This window comes from Micropterus salmoides, unplaced genomic scaffold, assembly GCF_014851395.1.
Source record: "Micropterus salmoides isolate LMB-PRFRI ecotype aquatic unplaced genomic scaffold, ASM1485139v1 Ms_hic_scaffold_20, whole genome shotgun sequence".
NCBI lineage: Eukaryota > Metazoa > Chordata > Actinopteri > Centrarchiformes > Centrarchidae > Micropterus > Micropterus salmoides.
Genome location: NW_024041151.1, coordinates 15,982,558 through 15,997,913, shown reverse-complemented (window position 1 = coordinate 15,997,913; position 15,356 = coordinate 15,982,558). Strand labels below are relative to the sequence as shown.

The window sequence follows — 15,356 nt, the reverse complement described above, 5'->3', positions numbered from 1 at the left end:
TTTAGTGACAGATTATCAAATATACCTTTTTGCTTTCTACTAAATTCGTAACACCTCTCTGTCCTGAGCGCCATTCCAGGTTTCTTCCATCATTTTGTTTGCTAGAGAAAAGTGGAGGGTGGGTAAGACTGCTCCGCTTTCACACACACACACATACACTCCCCCCTTAAACACCTGCCTGCATAGTCTGAGAAAGAAAGCCAGCCATACAAAATAAACTGCCATGTTTTTGCATGAAGCTGTTCTGGACAGCATTTCTACAGAATGTAATGAGCCCCAAAAATCAAAGGGATATGTTGGACGGATCTCCTCTCTGCTTCTCCCAAGAGCTGATGAGCGTGTGTGTGTGTGTGTGTGTGTGTGTGCTCCATAACAAGACTCTCAGATATGGTTTCATGGTTAAATCTTGGCTGAGTTCAGCATATGTTGAAGATGCTCTGTGGAGAAAGTAACAAATATAGACATAAAACGGGGGAAATATAATTTATGCTTATGTAGCTTTCATGTAGACTGCTATATTTGTATATGCAAATTGACAATGGCATCTTATGTTTGTAATAGTGTCATTTTAAGCACCTCAAAGCCGATTCAACAGGAACATTTTGCCCGGTCGGTCAGTCAACCCTGGTACAACCACTAGACAACAGGATTAGTCCCAGACAAAACAGTGATGAGTTTTCAGAATCTACATGTTGGCAGGGTTATTAGGTGTATTATCACCCCCTGAGATCTTGGCCCCATGGGAAAAAATTTACATGTCACAGTAGAAAAAGCACAGGTGTAAATTGCTGAATGAAATGGCTGAATTAATTCCATTTAGCTGCTTCAGTTTCAGGGTCTTGGTATTGTGCAGTGGCTCACTGTCACACTGCCATGGCTTTTTGGGACACTTGAATATAATGGAGCCAGTGTTAATGTTATTAGTAACACCTGTGCTTTTCTTACAATGACGAGTCAGAAAGTCTGCAGTGAAAAGGCCTATTTCCATCCGGAGATCTGCACCTTGTGAGAATTTCAGATTTTCAGATTTTTATCACGCTTGATATGAAGCTGTTTAAATTAAAATTGGTGTTTTGGGAAGGTTTTACTTTAAAAGGGGGGGCTTAAGTGCTTCTTCAATGGGCTCTGTCTTCTAATTAGCAAGGATCAACATATGCAGGGGAAGACATCCAGTATCTAAAGCTATGGCAGTTGGCCTGATATTTCAGTAGTATCTAGATCCCCCAACAATGAGCATATATGTTGATGATTTGCAGATAATATGCCGTTTAGTATAATACATTTAGGGTCACGTTTACTGTGACTGTAACCCTTGACATGGTGGGTTATAGTGCTTTTTCCACAACAAACATTTTGACCTGTTACAGCTGGAAAAGCACAAGTATAATTAATAAAACGAATAATGGCTGAATTAAATTTAAATGCTTCAGTTGCAGCGTCCTGGTATTGTGTGTGCTGCTGGCTCAGCCATTGTTAATGTTATGAGTTAGGCTTTTCCTGCTTTGTCAAGTCATAATGTGTTCTGTGAATAAGGCCTATTGGTACCTGTATAAGAACCTTCCTCAGTACACGCATATCTTTGTCACAGCTGTGTGATCACTCTATTCTGATGGCATATACTTATAAGTTTTTGTGTTTTGTCTCGAAATTTTTTCTTGCATCACATGCGCAGTCATCAGAATAACATAATGCTACGCAAAAAGAACATCTAAATATAAATAACATCACAGCATAAAACAACTGCAAAAAGAACAGTCTTGTGCAAGGACAATGTATATAGTCACATGCACCATTCATGTATATGTCGGCAAAATGGCCCCTTTAATACCTGACAGAAAAAAATCACATTTTATGATTAAAATAATTTAGATACATAATTTTTAAAAGTTGCAGCTTCAATTACTAACAAAGCCTAAGTTAGGAGAGACTGTAGTCACTTTCCCTCAGTACTGTGAAGCAATTATATTTAGCTTGTTTAGTGTCTATAGAGTATTTCTAACTCGGCTGCTTATCAGCAAATTGAAGATTTCTCATTTTCTCCTTTGCCTCTGCCTCTTTACGGGGACTCCAACTAAGCACACAAAGCACTAATGATGGTTTCATAACAGAGGGGACTGTAAGAGCCCTTCTGTTGATAAGTCAAGCTGTCTCAATTTCACAACTGATCAAATATATTTTTACATTTTATTTAGGTACACTATGTGTTGATAAGTGTGTTGACATGAGTTTCTTGTTTATCTCCTCTGTACCTAAAAGTCTTTCTTCCTTCAGCTCCATGGAAAGTTACATTTTACTCTTAATACCAGGCTTTGGATCTAGCAACTGTGACAGCGTAGGCGGATAGTCAAGTTAACTCTGTGTGGAGAGGTGATACTGATGCTCCAAATGTTAGATTTCATACCTTTTGACTGCCTTACAGCTCAGTTCTCTAGAGTTCTCAGAGTCTGCAGATGGTTGCAGAAGTTTATTTTTCAACTGTTAAATGTCCCTCTTAGTATGTATGTTGATCACAATTTTAAAAAACAAAACAAATCTAAGGGATCTATATCAAGACTGTTTGTGTATATTACGTGTTATTGTATATTATTGGCATTTATTTGATTTTTGAAGCTCCTGAATATCTTTATCAGTATTGGCGTTACAAATATAGTATCCATCGGGCTTTAACTTTCATTTTCAGCTGGCATACAAGTGCATCCTGCAGACCACAAAAGAAATAAGATATAATGATTTGACATTTATCGTGATAATTATCGATATCGAATGGTATGATATTTTTTTTTAATCGGGATAACATTTTTGGCCTTTCTGCCCAGCCCTGCATTGGTCCAGACTGAAATAGGGACATTCAGGTCAAATGAGATAAATGGAGTGGCCCCCACACATATTAAATTAACTTAAATACAACATCGATAGAGCGTAGCCTCCCTATACCTATCAACCATGGGCAGTTGCATGAAGTAGTTTCTTGTTGAATCACTGCCAAAATGTTTGGCAGCTGTCGTTAGGGCCAGAATGATCCAACACAAAACAGACCAGTGTTTTCTGTTTTTCTGGTCATTGTGTATCTCTAGTCTGAAAAGACATGTTTTCTCTGTTTTATATGAATTAGAGGAAATATTGCTTACAGTTGTGTTCTTGCCAAATTTGAATTGGAGTCATAGTTTTGAATCAGGTAGTAAGTGTTCAGTATGGTTCAGTAATTCTGTGTACAGAAAATCATAATTATTGTATATCACTACAGCACACATGCATGTTTTGTCAGATGGCGGAAAAAATAACCTAGACACAACTAGCAAGGGCTTTCTAATGCATGTATCACATTGCAGGGCCAGTAACCTCTGTTAAATTGACAGTAAACAGTCATGTTTTGCCATCAAGATGATTGTAGTGCATCCATTATTTGATTCTCTTGCCTTTTACATGTGTATGAATGGAATTCCTATTCTGTTGTTGCAGTCAGTGTAGGTGTGTCTGCCCCTAAATGTCTACACCGATGTCTAAGACCGATACTGATTTTGATATTGGAGGAATATAAATCCAATATTCTTTTCCCCCCCTTCTTTTCAGAAACACATAACATAAACAAAGATTATCCCAAACATTTCTTATGTGTAGAGACCTCACCAAGACCTCACCAAGATTACTTGACATAATGCAGTTTTATTATTATAGAGTGCCCTCTGGTGGACAAACTATGCAATGACAACACTCATAACGTGACTGAAGGAGCTGTCAGCTGCAGATTTATCTGCATTCAGCTCATATTGGCCAATAATATTGAACGGGCAGGCAATATCACAAGATGAACGTCAGGAAATGCAGTCGTTTATTTTATATCACATCGGGCTTTGTAAGATATTTCAGCTTACAATATTATTATTTTACAGTATTTATACATTTCTCTGGTGCCTCCATAGTTGGATGTTAATGGTCTCAAGTAGGGCGAGTGTACAACAGTACAGCGAGTGTGAGCTTGTGTGGTCTTAAACTTTGGTACTTCTGCTCCCCTTGTGCTGCTCCATGTTCCCCTTCTGTTCATGCTGAGTCCTATTGTGCTCCAAGGTTGATATTCCTGTGTGTGTGTGTGTGTGTGTGTGTGTGTGTGTGTTTTCGTTCACATGTGCATGTTGGTGTGTGTTTGTGCTGCTTGTATTCAACCCCCCACCCTACCCAACCCAAAACCGCAGTAATCCCTTGGGCCTAAAAAAGGAAATCCCTGCACTGTGCCTCGGCCTCCTCTTCCTGGGAGTACGCTAGCTGTATGCTACAACTCTTACAGTCTGCCACAGGCCCTCTCCAGTCAATTTACAATGGAAAATATGCAGTATAGTCTTCTCAGTAAAATAGTAAAGCATATGTAGTGCATATTCTGACCGAGCTCAACAGGCCATGGTTGGTTCTGTGTCATTGCAAACTATCTGAGAAAGCACCCAGTTTAGGCTCAGCTTTCCCTCAAAAACACACACATACACTGCTCGCTCATGCGCACAATTCTCTACTTCCCCATTCACCTCCCACTGTGTGAGCGGACCTGGCTATGCAGGCTGCTGTGCAGTTTAACTTCAGTGCTAACACATTGTTCGTCTGTAAGCATAATTCCAACTATTGGCACGGAAGCAAGCTGTCAATTCATCTTGTAGTCAGGCCTGATCCTTGCAGTTAATGATGATTGGCAGGCAGGAAACCTGCACAGTTAACCTCAATATCTCCGCTCCAGTTTAGCTAGACAAGAAGACATTTCACAGTTGTTCAGATCTTCTTTTGGCAAAGGAGGAACATTTTAAATTGTACTGAATGTGCTACTGGTTTTAATTATGGACACTTTGCAATATAAAAAACAAAAACCCTTTCCACCATCAGAAAATATTAAAGATGTGTATTTTTTATCTAGTTATAGTTCATGTATTAAAGGAATAGTTCAGCATATTGGGAAATATGCGTCTTCACTTGCCAAGAGTTAGAAGATTGAGAACACTTTCATGACTATAAATATAAAGCTGCAGCCAGCAGCTGGTTGGCTTAGCTTAGCACAAAGTAGCTCTGTGCAAATGTGACAAAATCATTTGTTTAATCCATCCAAAAACCAAAGTGTAAAAACAACACATTGCGTTTTTTTTAAATAATATGTTAACACATCAGTCTTTTACCAAAGAAGCTAAACTAAACGGCCAAATACTGTATTAGAACTGCCCTCTTTAATCTGCTAGTACCAGTTCTCTCCCAATTTCCCAAAAAAATCATATTCTGCTGTCTCATTCTTGGTTACACCTACTGCTGTATATTGTTGCTCATATCATGTAATATGATATAGCAGTAAAGCTATGTAGATGTTTTATTCACCCTAAATATTTGTTTATGTTTGCTGTTAATCATCTTTAGTCACCTCACCTTTTCCTCACTCGGTTGCTGACTGGGCCAGAGGATGAAGCAGTTCTCTGCTCAGGATGTAGATAAGTCAAACCAGACTGGAGTTTTCTTGTTTTCTTAAACATTTAACATTGTTAAGTGAACAGAGATAATGTACAGTGATTTTAGTGACAGTGCTGTGGAGAATGATTATCATTGTCTGTTCTGTCTTGCTTCCTTAAAACAACAGCTCCAGTGGAGATCTTCTGAAAATTTGTAATTTAGCAAAGGAATCTGGAGAATTCTGTGGATTGATTCTTGTCAATACGTACAGGGTAACCTGGAAAACACTGGTCCAAGTTTTACTAAACTACTAACAATAGTGTTTTGCCAGTCGCAGTGGGGTTGCTCTATTATATTTTCCATGTAGATTAATGGGAAGGTGGAGTCAGGCCATAGTAGTGAAAATCCTCCATAATCCTTTGTTCCAAAAATCCAGTCAGAAAGCGCTTGTATGCAAATGTATTATGGTATGTAGAGGCAAATCTTTGAGAATTAACAGTATGTGAATGGGTTTTGCTTTATAGGAGAACATGGGGTAACGTTATGTATGTTTAATTGTTTTAGTTTTCTCTGTCAGAAACTCTTATAGACTGTGTAGGTGCATTTGGTAAAAAATCTTATTGTATCTGTGGAGTTTGTCCTGAAGATTCATTGTTCATTCACTAATAATAGTATTTTGGCTTTGTTTGACTTCTTTTATTCGAGTTTCTTGCTAAAGGCCTGCCTTGTGTTTGAGTAGATGGACCAGTGCTTGGACCTTGTCACATTCACATTTGAATAAACTGATGTAGGTCTGTACGTCATACCACGATTACATGTTGGTCTTACCACTTGTATTATAGTTTTTGCCCCTCTGTGCTTGTGTGGGTTTCTGTAGACTTGTATGGACTTGCATGTTCCTGCACAGAGAGTCTTATATTACTTATCAGTGGAGCAGTTTGCAACTTAATGCACCGAGCTGTTAAATAGTTTCTATTCATATCATGTTTTTACTTGTTCCTCAAGGTTTTACTCTTCTAACCAAGATACAATTGATGTCAAGTGCTCAGTGGTAGCTCAACCCTTCCCATGGCCCATGTAGCTAATGTATAATGATGTGCTGTTCATGGTGAGCAGAATAATATATTCCAAAAAAGGGCTCCATGTTTCTTGGAATGCTCCTTCAAGCCCATGAGGGAGAATTTAAGTTTCTCTGGTTTACTATTATATAGAACTTCCTTAATACATTGAAAGTGTGCAGGGGGAGAAGTAGGCTTACATTTCGGGAGAATCAAAAGGCTGACCAGTAAAGTTGTGAAGGCCAGGACCACGTAGCAACAGAGAGGCCAGTATAAGGTAGAGCAAAAAAGATGACAGATAAAGAATTAGGGACAATGACAACATCATACGCCTCATTTATAGTTTCAAATATGTTCGACCAGAAGTTTTATAACTGAGAACAAGACAGGAATATGTGAATGAGATTAGCAGGGGGTTGTGTACAGCGATTTCAGGCATCACTGACATCAAGGTGCATTTTGGCTAGTCTGGCAGTAGTATAGTGGATTCTGTGTAGAAGTTTGCTTTGAATTAGCCTATAACGGGCACATAAGTAGGATGAATGGACCAGATCTAGATTGTGGTTCCACACTTCAATACATAGGCTATGTCTGTTATTAGGTCCTTTTTCCAGGCTTATTTGGTTTTGGTAGGGAGACTTGGATTGAGTCCATGGGCTCGCAAATAATTGAGATGCCCATCCTTTGGTTAGGATCTATAGTCAGAAAGACGTCCATTGATTTACCCTGATAGAAATTAAGAGCTTGGGCAGGACAATCATTTAAACAAGCTTATTCTTTATTCTGTCTATGAAAAAAAAAAGGACTAAAGTTTTTACCAAAACTTTGGACATAGTCGTTGTTATCGAAGATTCCTAAATATTGAAACTCACCCTTTGCCCAATTAAATGCAGCCAGGGAGCATGGAGGCTGTCCTGCCAATGAATTAACCAGTTGCAGTTTGGTCTTTTGGTTATTAAGGCTTTTTCCGAATTAAGATACGGAGAATGACAGAATGTGATCTGGCAGGGTTTGTTTAGTTTGTGTACAGTAGCAGATCATCAGCGTAAAGCGATCATTTGTGTGTTGTGTCTAATCGCTTAATACCCTCAAATTGTATTGCTGTTGCAATTGCAGACAATAAAGGCAACAGAGGAAAGCCCAGCCCAAGGGAAAAAGAGGGTGACTGCATGTTTGTTTGTACTGAAGCCACTGGGAAAGGGTACAATAGCTTAACCCATGAAATGAAGTCCTCACTGAGGCCAAATCTCTTGATAGCTGTAAAGTGGTACCTATATTCCACCCTGTCAAAAGCTTTTTCTGCATCAAGCGATGCCGCCATCTCTGGAGTGTTTGACCAAGGCATATTTAGAATGTTAGGAGCCTTCTGTTTGAGAGGCATCACCCGCTGCAGACGGAGGGCGAGAGCTTTAGATAAGATCTTAAAATGAACGTTTAAAAGTGAGATTGGTTTGTAATTATGATAAATTAGGTGGTCTTTGTCCTTTTTTAGAATAATGTATTGTCTAATGTATTGTCTTTTATGTCTTGGAGGGAATCTGAAGTATATTTAGATTAGTAGATATATTTGCTAGAACCTAACAGATGTTTCATTAATACTCTCTCCATCCAATACCGATATCGCCAGATCAGTGTAAAAATAGTTTGTACTCAGTCCTCAATCGGTAGTGTGGAATTAAATCTCCAGTGTTGGAAGGTGTTGTGCTGTCTGGTGAGGCTGGTTTCTAGGTTGGGGCATGGTCCGATGTTACAATGCTATGGTAGTTGCAAAAGTTTAAGAGGTCATATTATGCTTCTTGGCCTTTTCCCTCTTGTTTATTGAGTTATATCTTTTTGTGCATATAATAGGTTTGCAAAGTGAAAAAGCCCAAAGTCCATCCCAAAGGGAGTTCCCATCCCACAAAAAACACTGCTCTGAACTGCCTGAAAACAGCTTGTTTGTAGTTCAGCCTTTGCTGCCACTTTCTTGTGATGTCACAAGAAAACACAGGTCATAATACTCGCCTAGCGGCTAGTCAGACACTCCCTCAAAAACACCGGTGGAAAAACACACTGAGCTGCAGCACACAGTGACAAGACGTCCGCCTGCTGCCTGTCCTCTCCTTTCCAAACATTAGCTACCCTCCAGGCAGTCCATCCATCCATCCATCCGTCGTCAACCGCTTATCCTGCGTACAGGGTCGCGGAGGGGCTGGACCTATCCAAGCTGACATTGGGCGAAAGGCGGGGTACACCCTGGACAGGTTGCCAGTCCATCGCAGCTCTCCAGGCAGTCAATGGACATAAAGTTGTTACTGTGATGTAGAGACAGTGCTCAGTTAAAACTTTATGTATGAAAGATACATTTGTTACAAATTAATAACTCACCACTCTGAAACTCTTGCTCCAGTCTATGTTGCTAAGCTGGAAAGGGGAATATGTACAGCTGAACGGCCCGAAGCCGAGTTTACCGGCTTTTCAGGGCCCGTCCTACTCTGCTTCTAATTAGTCTTTTAAGTAGTAGTTAACTCGGTACTGCGCATGTGCAACTCCCAACAAAGATCTTGTAGAAGTGAGATGCGTCACTTCATAGCTTTAACAGAGTGTTTAACACAGGTGAAAAAAGGTGCTGCAGCAATGTGTGGTTTGACAAAAAATATGGTGTTTTTTGAAAATGAAACCATGGAAACCTGTTCTGGTACAACAACCAAAATAAAATGACGAACATGATAATGAGCATAATACGACCACTTTAGACAGCCCAACCCATTTAGAAAAGATGTCTAACGTCATAGCTGCTTTAGCTAGAGGTGACTCTTTGGGTGTTTGTTATGGTAGCAAGTTTTCCCACCTAGAATTCCACGGAATACATCTTAACATTATTATTTATGTTCACCATACCTCTTTGTTATCGCAGGGTTGATCAAAGTGGCTTGATATCTGTGTAAGAGAATGAGGATGAAGGGGGTGGAAAAAGGTACGAAAAAAGCAGGGAAAGAGACGGAGCGGAAAAAGAGAAAAACAAAAACAACAAGCTTTGTACTTGTACCTGCTTGACCTCTTCTGGTCCCAGCCGCTAATGTTTACACATCCCACAAAAAGGAAAATAGAATAATATAATAAGAAGTAGCTGCAGCTGAACAAGTGGCTATGGGGATTTTTCTAAAACAGGATCCAGCTTACTACTACAAAGTCTTCTTTTTGCCACATTTTTGTATAGAAAAGAATCAGGTAATAATCATAAAGATAGACCCCCATATGGACACACACAACCACATTCACACATACACACACACGCGCACGCATGCACACACATGCACACCTATGGACCAATTTACTGTATTTTAGTAGATAAGACAGCAATGTTAAAATCAGGATGATGATAGCACACATAAAGATTTCACACTCTCTAACCCCCTTCCTTCTCTCTTCTCTTCTTTCTTGCCCAGTTACCCAGAAAACGGTGTGGTGGAGATAAGACCAGTGGATGTGCGGCCACGTGCCAGGACCCTGCTGCGGTGGGACCAGCTCCAGGTGGGCATGCATGTGATGGTCAACTACAATATGGAGACACCAGATGAGAGGGGTTTCTGGTTCGATGCAGAGATCCAGACCATCAACCAAACCTCCCGCACCAACAAGGAGCTCCGAGTCAAGATCCTCCTGGGGTGAGGATCTTCCTTCTAGGTGGGAGGGTGATGCATTGGATGTAGGCCAGGGGGGTCACTGCTGTTTTCTTCTTATGTTCGTTTTTTTGTTTACCACAATGTAAAATGTAACATGTCTCTGCGACTTTCTTCCATCTCTCTGTAACACGCTCGAGAACACATCTTTTCATTTTTTTTATCCAGTTTTCTTTTCTTGTGCTTTCATCTCTATTTCTTTGTCTCTCTCCCTTTCTCTCTCTTGACTCTCGTGCTCCCTCCAGGGGTCCTGGAGATATAATAGGGGATTGTAAAGTTCACTTTCTGGATGAAATCTACCAGGTGGAGAAACCAGGAGCTCGTGCACTCTCAGCTGCAGATGGACAATTTAAACGTATGCAGAAACTCATACATACACAGTGAAAATAGTGGCAACACTTGCCCATATTGCTTTTGAAGGTATATTTTGGCGTGGCCATACCATAAGATCATCTTCTGGTTTCTGATCATACGTGTGCATGTGTCTATGGGTGATACCTTCCTGCTCTTGTATCCAGGGAAAAGCGGGCCGGAGTGTAAGCACTGCAAGGCTGACCCTGACGCCGAGTGTCGCTTCTGCTCCTGCTGTGTGTGTGGTGGGAAGCAGGATGCTCACATGCAACTGCTGTGTGATGAGTGTAACATGGCGTTCCACATCTACTGCCTCAACCCGCCGCTGGCCACCATCCCGGATGACGAGGACTGGTGAGAGGGAGTGTAGCTCAGCAATTAGCCACAACATCCTGCACTTCACAGTCAATTTAAGAAGGCTGATTAATGGTGTTGAGTATGAGCTGAAGTGCATTTAAGCAGTAATTAAGTGGTGATTGAGGTTAAAATCAATATGAAATAATGACAGAATGCAGTCGCAGGTGTGAGTTTATCTAATGGAGTGGCTTTGAATTTCTCTCTGCCAAACAGAAATGAGGATGTGAATAATTGTTTTTTGGCAGTTATTGCTGTTACCAAGCGGAAGAACCCCACCTTCCATTTCCACGTCTCTTTCCACAAAACAGCAAAAAGCTAAACTTCGAAAATGACTGACAACTAGGGGTGTGCGATCTGACAAAAGATGAAATCAGATATTTTCTAGGATTTTGTCTTCAAAAATGTGTTTGCAAAGTCATATGTGAGCATAGCGTGTGTGTGTGTGTGTGTGTGTGTGTGTGGTAGAGGAGGAGGAGACAGAGCGAGTGTGTGTGTGTGTGTGAATGAGTGTGGCAGTATTGCAGCAAAGCAGAGAGCAATAAGCCTTTAGTTTAGCAGTAACGTACAGTGTAAGTTACAGTCGCTGGCGAATAAAGACGGCAGCTTCTTAAAACTAAAGCAGAGCTCCCGTGTGTTGCTTGCCAGCTGTTGAAGAAAGAGTGAAGGCGGTTAGTCCCGTATTTAGCATCGACTTTGGACTGTGAACCAAACAGAAATGGTTAACAATAGGATATGAATTGTTGCTTACTAATGATATTAATGGAAACAGGTCTTATTTATGTGTTTAAAACTGAAGCATTTAAGTGAAAACAATATAAAAACCCTGAAATCACCAGCATTACTGACATCAAACAGTGCAAGTATGAGTAAACTGTTTTATCTGTTGCTACTTTAGCCCTGAGTTCTGTCTGTAGCTGTTGTCTGACTGGCTTTGATTCTGTCATCATTATAGCTGTGTTTTTGTGCTGGTACCTTGGCTAGTTCAGGCCAGTCGTGGACGACTGATTCCCAAAGCTTTTCATATTCTTGACATTCCGTGCGATGGGTATTTTGTGGTCTTTAACAGCAACTGACATAGTTTGACATCTTTTGAACAACATTTGTCTTTTTAAAGCCAAACTACCTCCTTGCGAGTGAGGTTGTCGATCCACTAAAGATTCAATCTAATGATGTAAATTGCGAGGCTGGTGGTGTCAGTGTTTAATCTCCTGGCGCTGTTCACTCATCTTTAACTTCAGTCATGAATTTTGCAGCAGGTATAGCTATAGTGTGTAACTCTAGCACAAGTGTACTGCACGTATTATGCAGTGACTGTGCGGATGATGTGTTTTTGAAAGTTTTTTGCAAAGTGAGTGACATAGCCTACTTGATAATGTCTGCTCACACTTTATTAAAAAACAATTAAGGTATTGTCGTAGATGATACATATCGCACACCCCTACTGACATTGTTCCTTAACTAACTTTTATTGCAGCTTTCTGGGTTACATTGAATTTAAATGTTTGATGGAACATCTCTCTTTAGGGTACCTATTACGAAATGTCAGTGTCTTTGCCTTCTGGCTAATTTGGGGAAGCATTTCTCCTCATTTTACATTGACTTGTGTTTGTCAGAACATGGCCAGTATAGAGGGATGTTGCAGCAGGTTTTTAAAATTCACACATCTGCCTATATCTATAGAGATTATTTGCTCTGATTCTGCCAGGTACTGTCCCACCTGTAAGAACGACACCAGTGAGGTTGTTAAGGCAGGAGAGAAGCTCAAAGCCAGCAAGAAGAAAGCCAAGATGCCTTCGGCAACAACTGAGAGCCAAAGGGACTGGGGAAAGGTGAGCCAGGGGGTACACGCACACATCAGGTGGACTGACTGCACTGTAAGATTGAAAGTAATTATTAACAGTAAGCCTGAGTTAAGGCCTGTGGTTCTCCCTCACTTTGCCCAGAAGAAGCAAAAGTTCTGTGAATGAATACAAAGAGCAATTTGTGTCAAATATTTTTTGGCAACACCAACTTTTCCAGATTGTTTTCCAAAATTCTGCCATCAGTGAAATGCCAAGATAATAGAAAAATGCATTAGTCTCTTGTGCTGTGAACATGTCAGGATCAAGTGGCCTCCAGACGTGAAAGAGAAAGCATTTTTATTTTTCACCAATCAGCTTTACACGGTAACGGTCCATTTTCTAAAACATATCACATCACAACCAGATTACTGAGAATACTTCATAATCATATAAACTAAAATCCTTCAGACCCATAAAAGTTTTTATCATAGCATAACAGTCTAGGTGGAAACAGAACACATAGCACTACAAAAAACACAAAAAAGATTCTTAAACGAAACTGCCGTAAAACTTATATATAAGTATAAGTTATACAGCAGTTTATAACATGTGTTTGTTACAGTGGCAAGGTAGTAAAAGGTCAGTAGCAAAGGTCTGGGCAAGCCATTCATCAGTTGATGGATTCATTCATTCATCCATGCATCACACACACATTTTATGCCATTTACTGTGCAAACTGGTTTGTTCTTCAGTGTATCTATTTTTGAGCGGCTAACTGTCTGCACAGTGTGTTGTATTGTGCGCTATCAAAGATAACCGGCTTGTTTCATGTGAAGAGTTTTGTCTGTACCTCTTTGCAGCTCTGTCAAATATTGCCTGAGCACGCTACGGCCTTTTCCCTCAAATCAGATGATCAGACCAGAAGCTTTTGATGAAGTCAACAATACTTAACATCTACTTGACGTTAGATCAGGCTCCCGGAGTTGATTAGTAATGTTGGTTAGAGTCATAGAATGTTTTGCCAATGCATAAATATTGTTATTGATTATAAAACTCTTGTATGATCATAACATGACTAATGAACAACGTGTACACCTCCTTATTCAATTTTTTTTTTGGTGTCATAGGGCACAAGCGTGAGGGCAAAATGACATTTAGTTAGGCTTTTGACTTGCAAAGCCTCTGAGGTAAACCATAAGACAGAGGAAGACAGCTGACATGTATTTAAAATTTTAAAGAGCATCTGTTTTAAGCATACTGTTAAATATTTTCCTCGCAATCTCCTCAGAGTCTTCTCATGGCAACACTTTGAGATATTGTGTGGCTCAGTTCCATCCTGGCCTGGCTGTCTCCCTGACGCTGTGCTCCATGGTGTAATGTGAACAATGCCATTAAGCATGACTTAGCCACTTTCCTGGAACTGCTAACGGAAAATAACTCATTTCTTTACCAGAATGCTCCCTTTCTCGGTGGACTAATTGAAAACAGCCTGGCTTGTGTGTTTGGGCACATTTAAGTGCCGTGAGTCACACAGCATTTATACTTGCCTTTCACATTATCGCAATTTTATAACCATTAAAATAAAATACTTTTCTTTGTCTTCTCACTTTTGAAATCCTGCGTGCCGCCTAAATGGAATGCTGATGATTTCTGAATCGTTCTCCTTAGATATTCATCATTATATCATAAACTTCAGCAAAACGTCACCCACACCGCAGCAGCAGGCCTGCTCTAAAACCCCACAGCAATGTGATCTGATCGAACATTTAATGGTATTTCTGTGGCTGCAGCTTAGATTATTTGTTGTCTTTCTCAATGTGATTGCAGGGTATGGCCTGTGTGGGGCGTACCAAAGAGTGCACAATTGTTCCTTCGAACCACTATGGACCCATACCTGGTATTCCTGTTGGAACCACCTGGAAATTCAGAGTTCAGGTTAGCTGTTTTTACATGACATCATAAATGAATTAGGCATACATTAAAATACAAAAGAAATTGAGAAATGAGTGAAGTCGTCCATGTTTCATCCTGTCATTATGGATTATATTGTCATGTCTTTCTGTAATATAAAATCTAATACATCACTGCCCATATCATCAATGGATTTTCTCTGCTTATCTGTTTCTTTCTCTGCCTCACTCACACTTCAGGTGAGTGAGGCAGGTGTTCACAGGCCGCATGTCGGTGGTATCCACGGGCGCAGTAACGATGGCTCCTATTCGCTGGTGTTAGCTGGGGGCTTTGAGGATGAAGTGGTGGGTTATTGTTACTTTTTACTAGATGCTTTTTAAACCCCGTTTGTGGATATCATTATTATTTTTTAAGTCTGGCAGGTGTTTTATGAAGAGTCATGTTAGAAATACGTGGATTTTGTATGCCAATAACTTTGTTATGAATACCATGACCTGCCGTAGGACCGGGGAGATGAATTCACCTACACAGGCAGCGGGGGTCGTGACCTCTCGGGAAACAAACGGATTGGAGAACACTCTTTTGACCAGACGCTGACACACATGAACAGGTAATACTTAAAGATGACCTGCCATCTAAAACAAGAAATTCACCATGCACACCAACAACAGTCAGGTGCTGGTAGATAGGGTATAAAAAAATCAAAACAAGCTACCGCACGATGGGCGAAACGTGTTGCTCACAATAAATGCAGTACAGTCAAATCCGTGTGCGGTAGCTTGTTTTTGATTTTTCATGAACTTCCATCTAGTTTGATCACATAT

At 40.3% G+C, this 15,356-nt stretch overlaps 1 protein-coding gene across 2 annotated transcripts in view; it reads left to right on the top strand.

The window, feature by feature from the left end:
* Window positions 1-15,356, top strand: part of LOC119914347 (E3 ubiquitin-protein ligase UHRF2-like) — a 34,668-nt gene that overhangs the window by 11,385 nt on the left and 7,927 nt on the right. For both annotated transcript variants that reach the window (XM_038733600.1, XM_038733601.1), the window contains exons 4-10: window positions 9,899-10,117; window positions 10,378-10,487; window positions 10,651-10,837; window positions 12,546-12,669; window positions 14,449-14,556; window positions 14,772-14,876; window positions 15,036-15,142. In XM_038733600.1, the coding sequence (XP_038589528.1) occupies window positions 9,899-10,117; window positions 10,378-10,487; window positions 10,651-10,837; window positions 12,546-12,669; window positions 14,449-14,556; window positions 14,772-14,876; window positions 15,036-15,142 (960 nt within the window). The remainder of the gene's footprint in view (window positions 1-9,898; window positions 10,118-10,377; window positions 10,488-10,650; window positions 10,838-12,545; window positions 12,670-14,448; window positions 14,557-14,771; window positions 14,877-15,035; window positions 15,143-15,356) is intronic.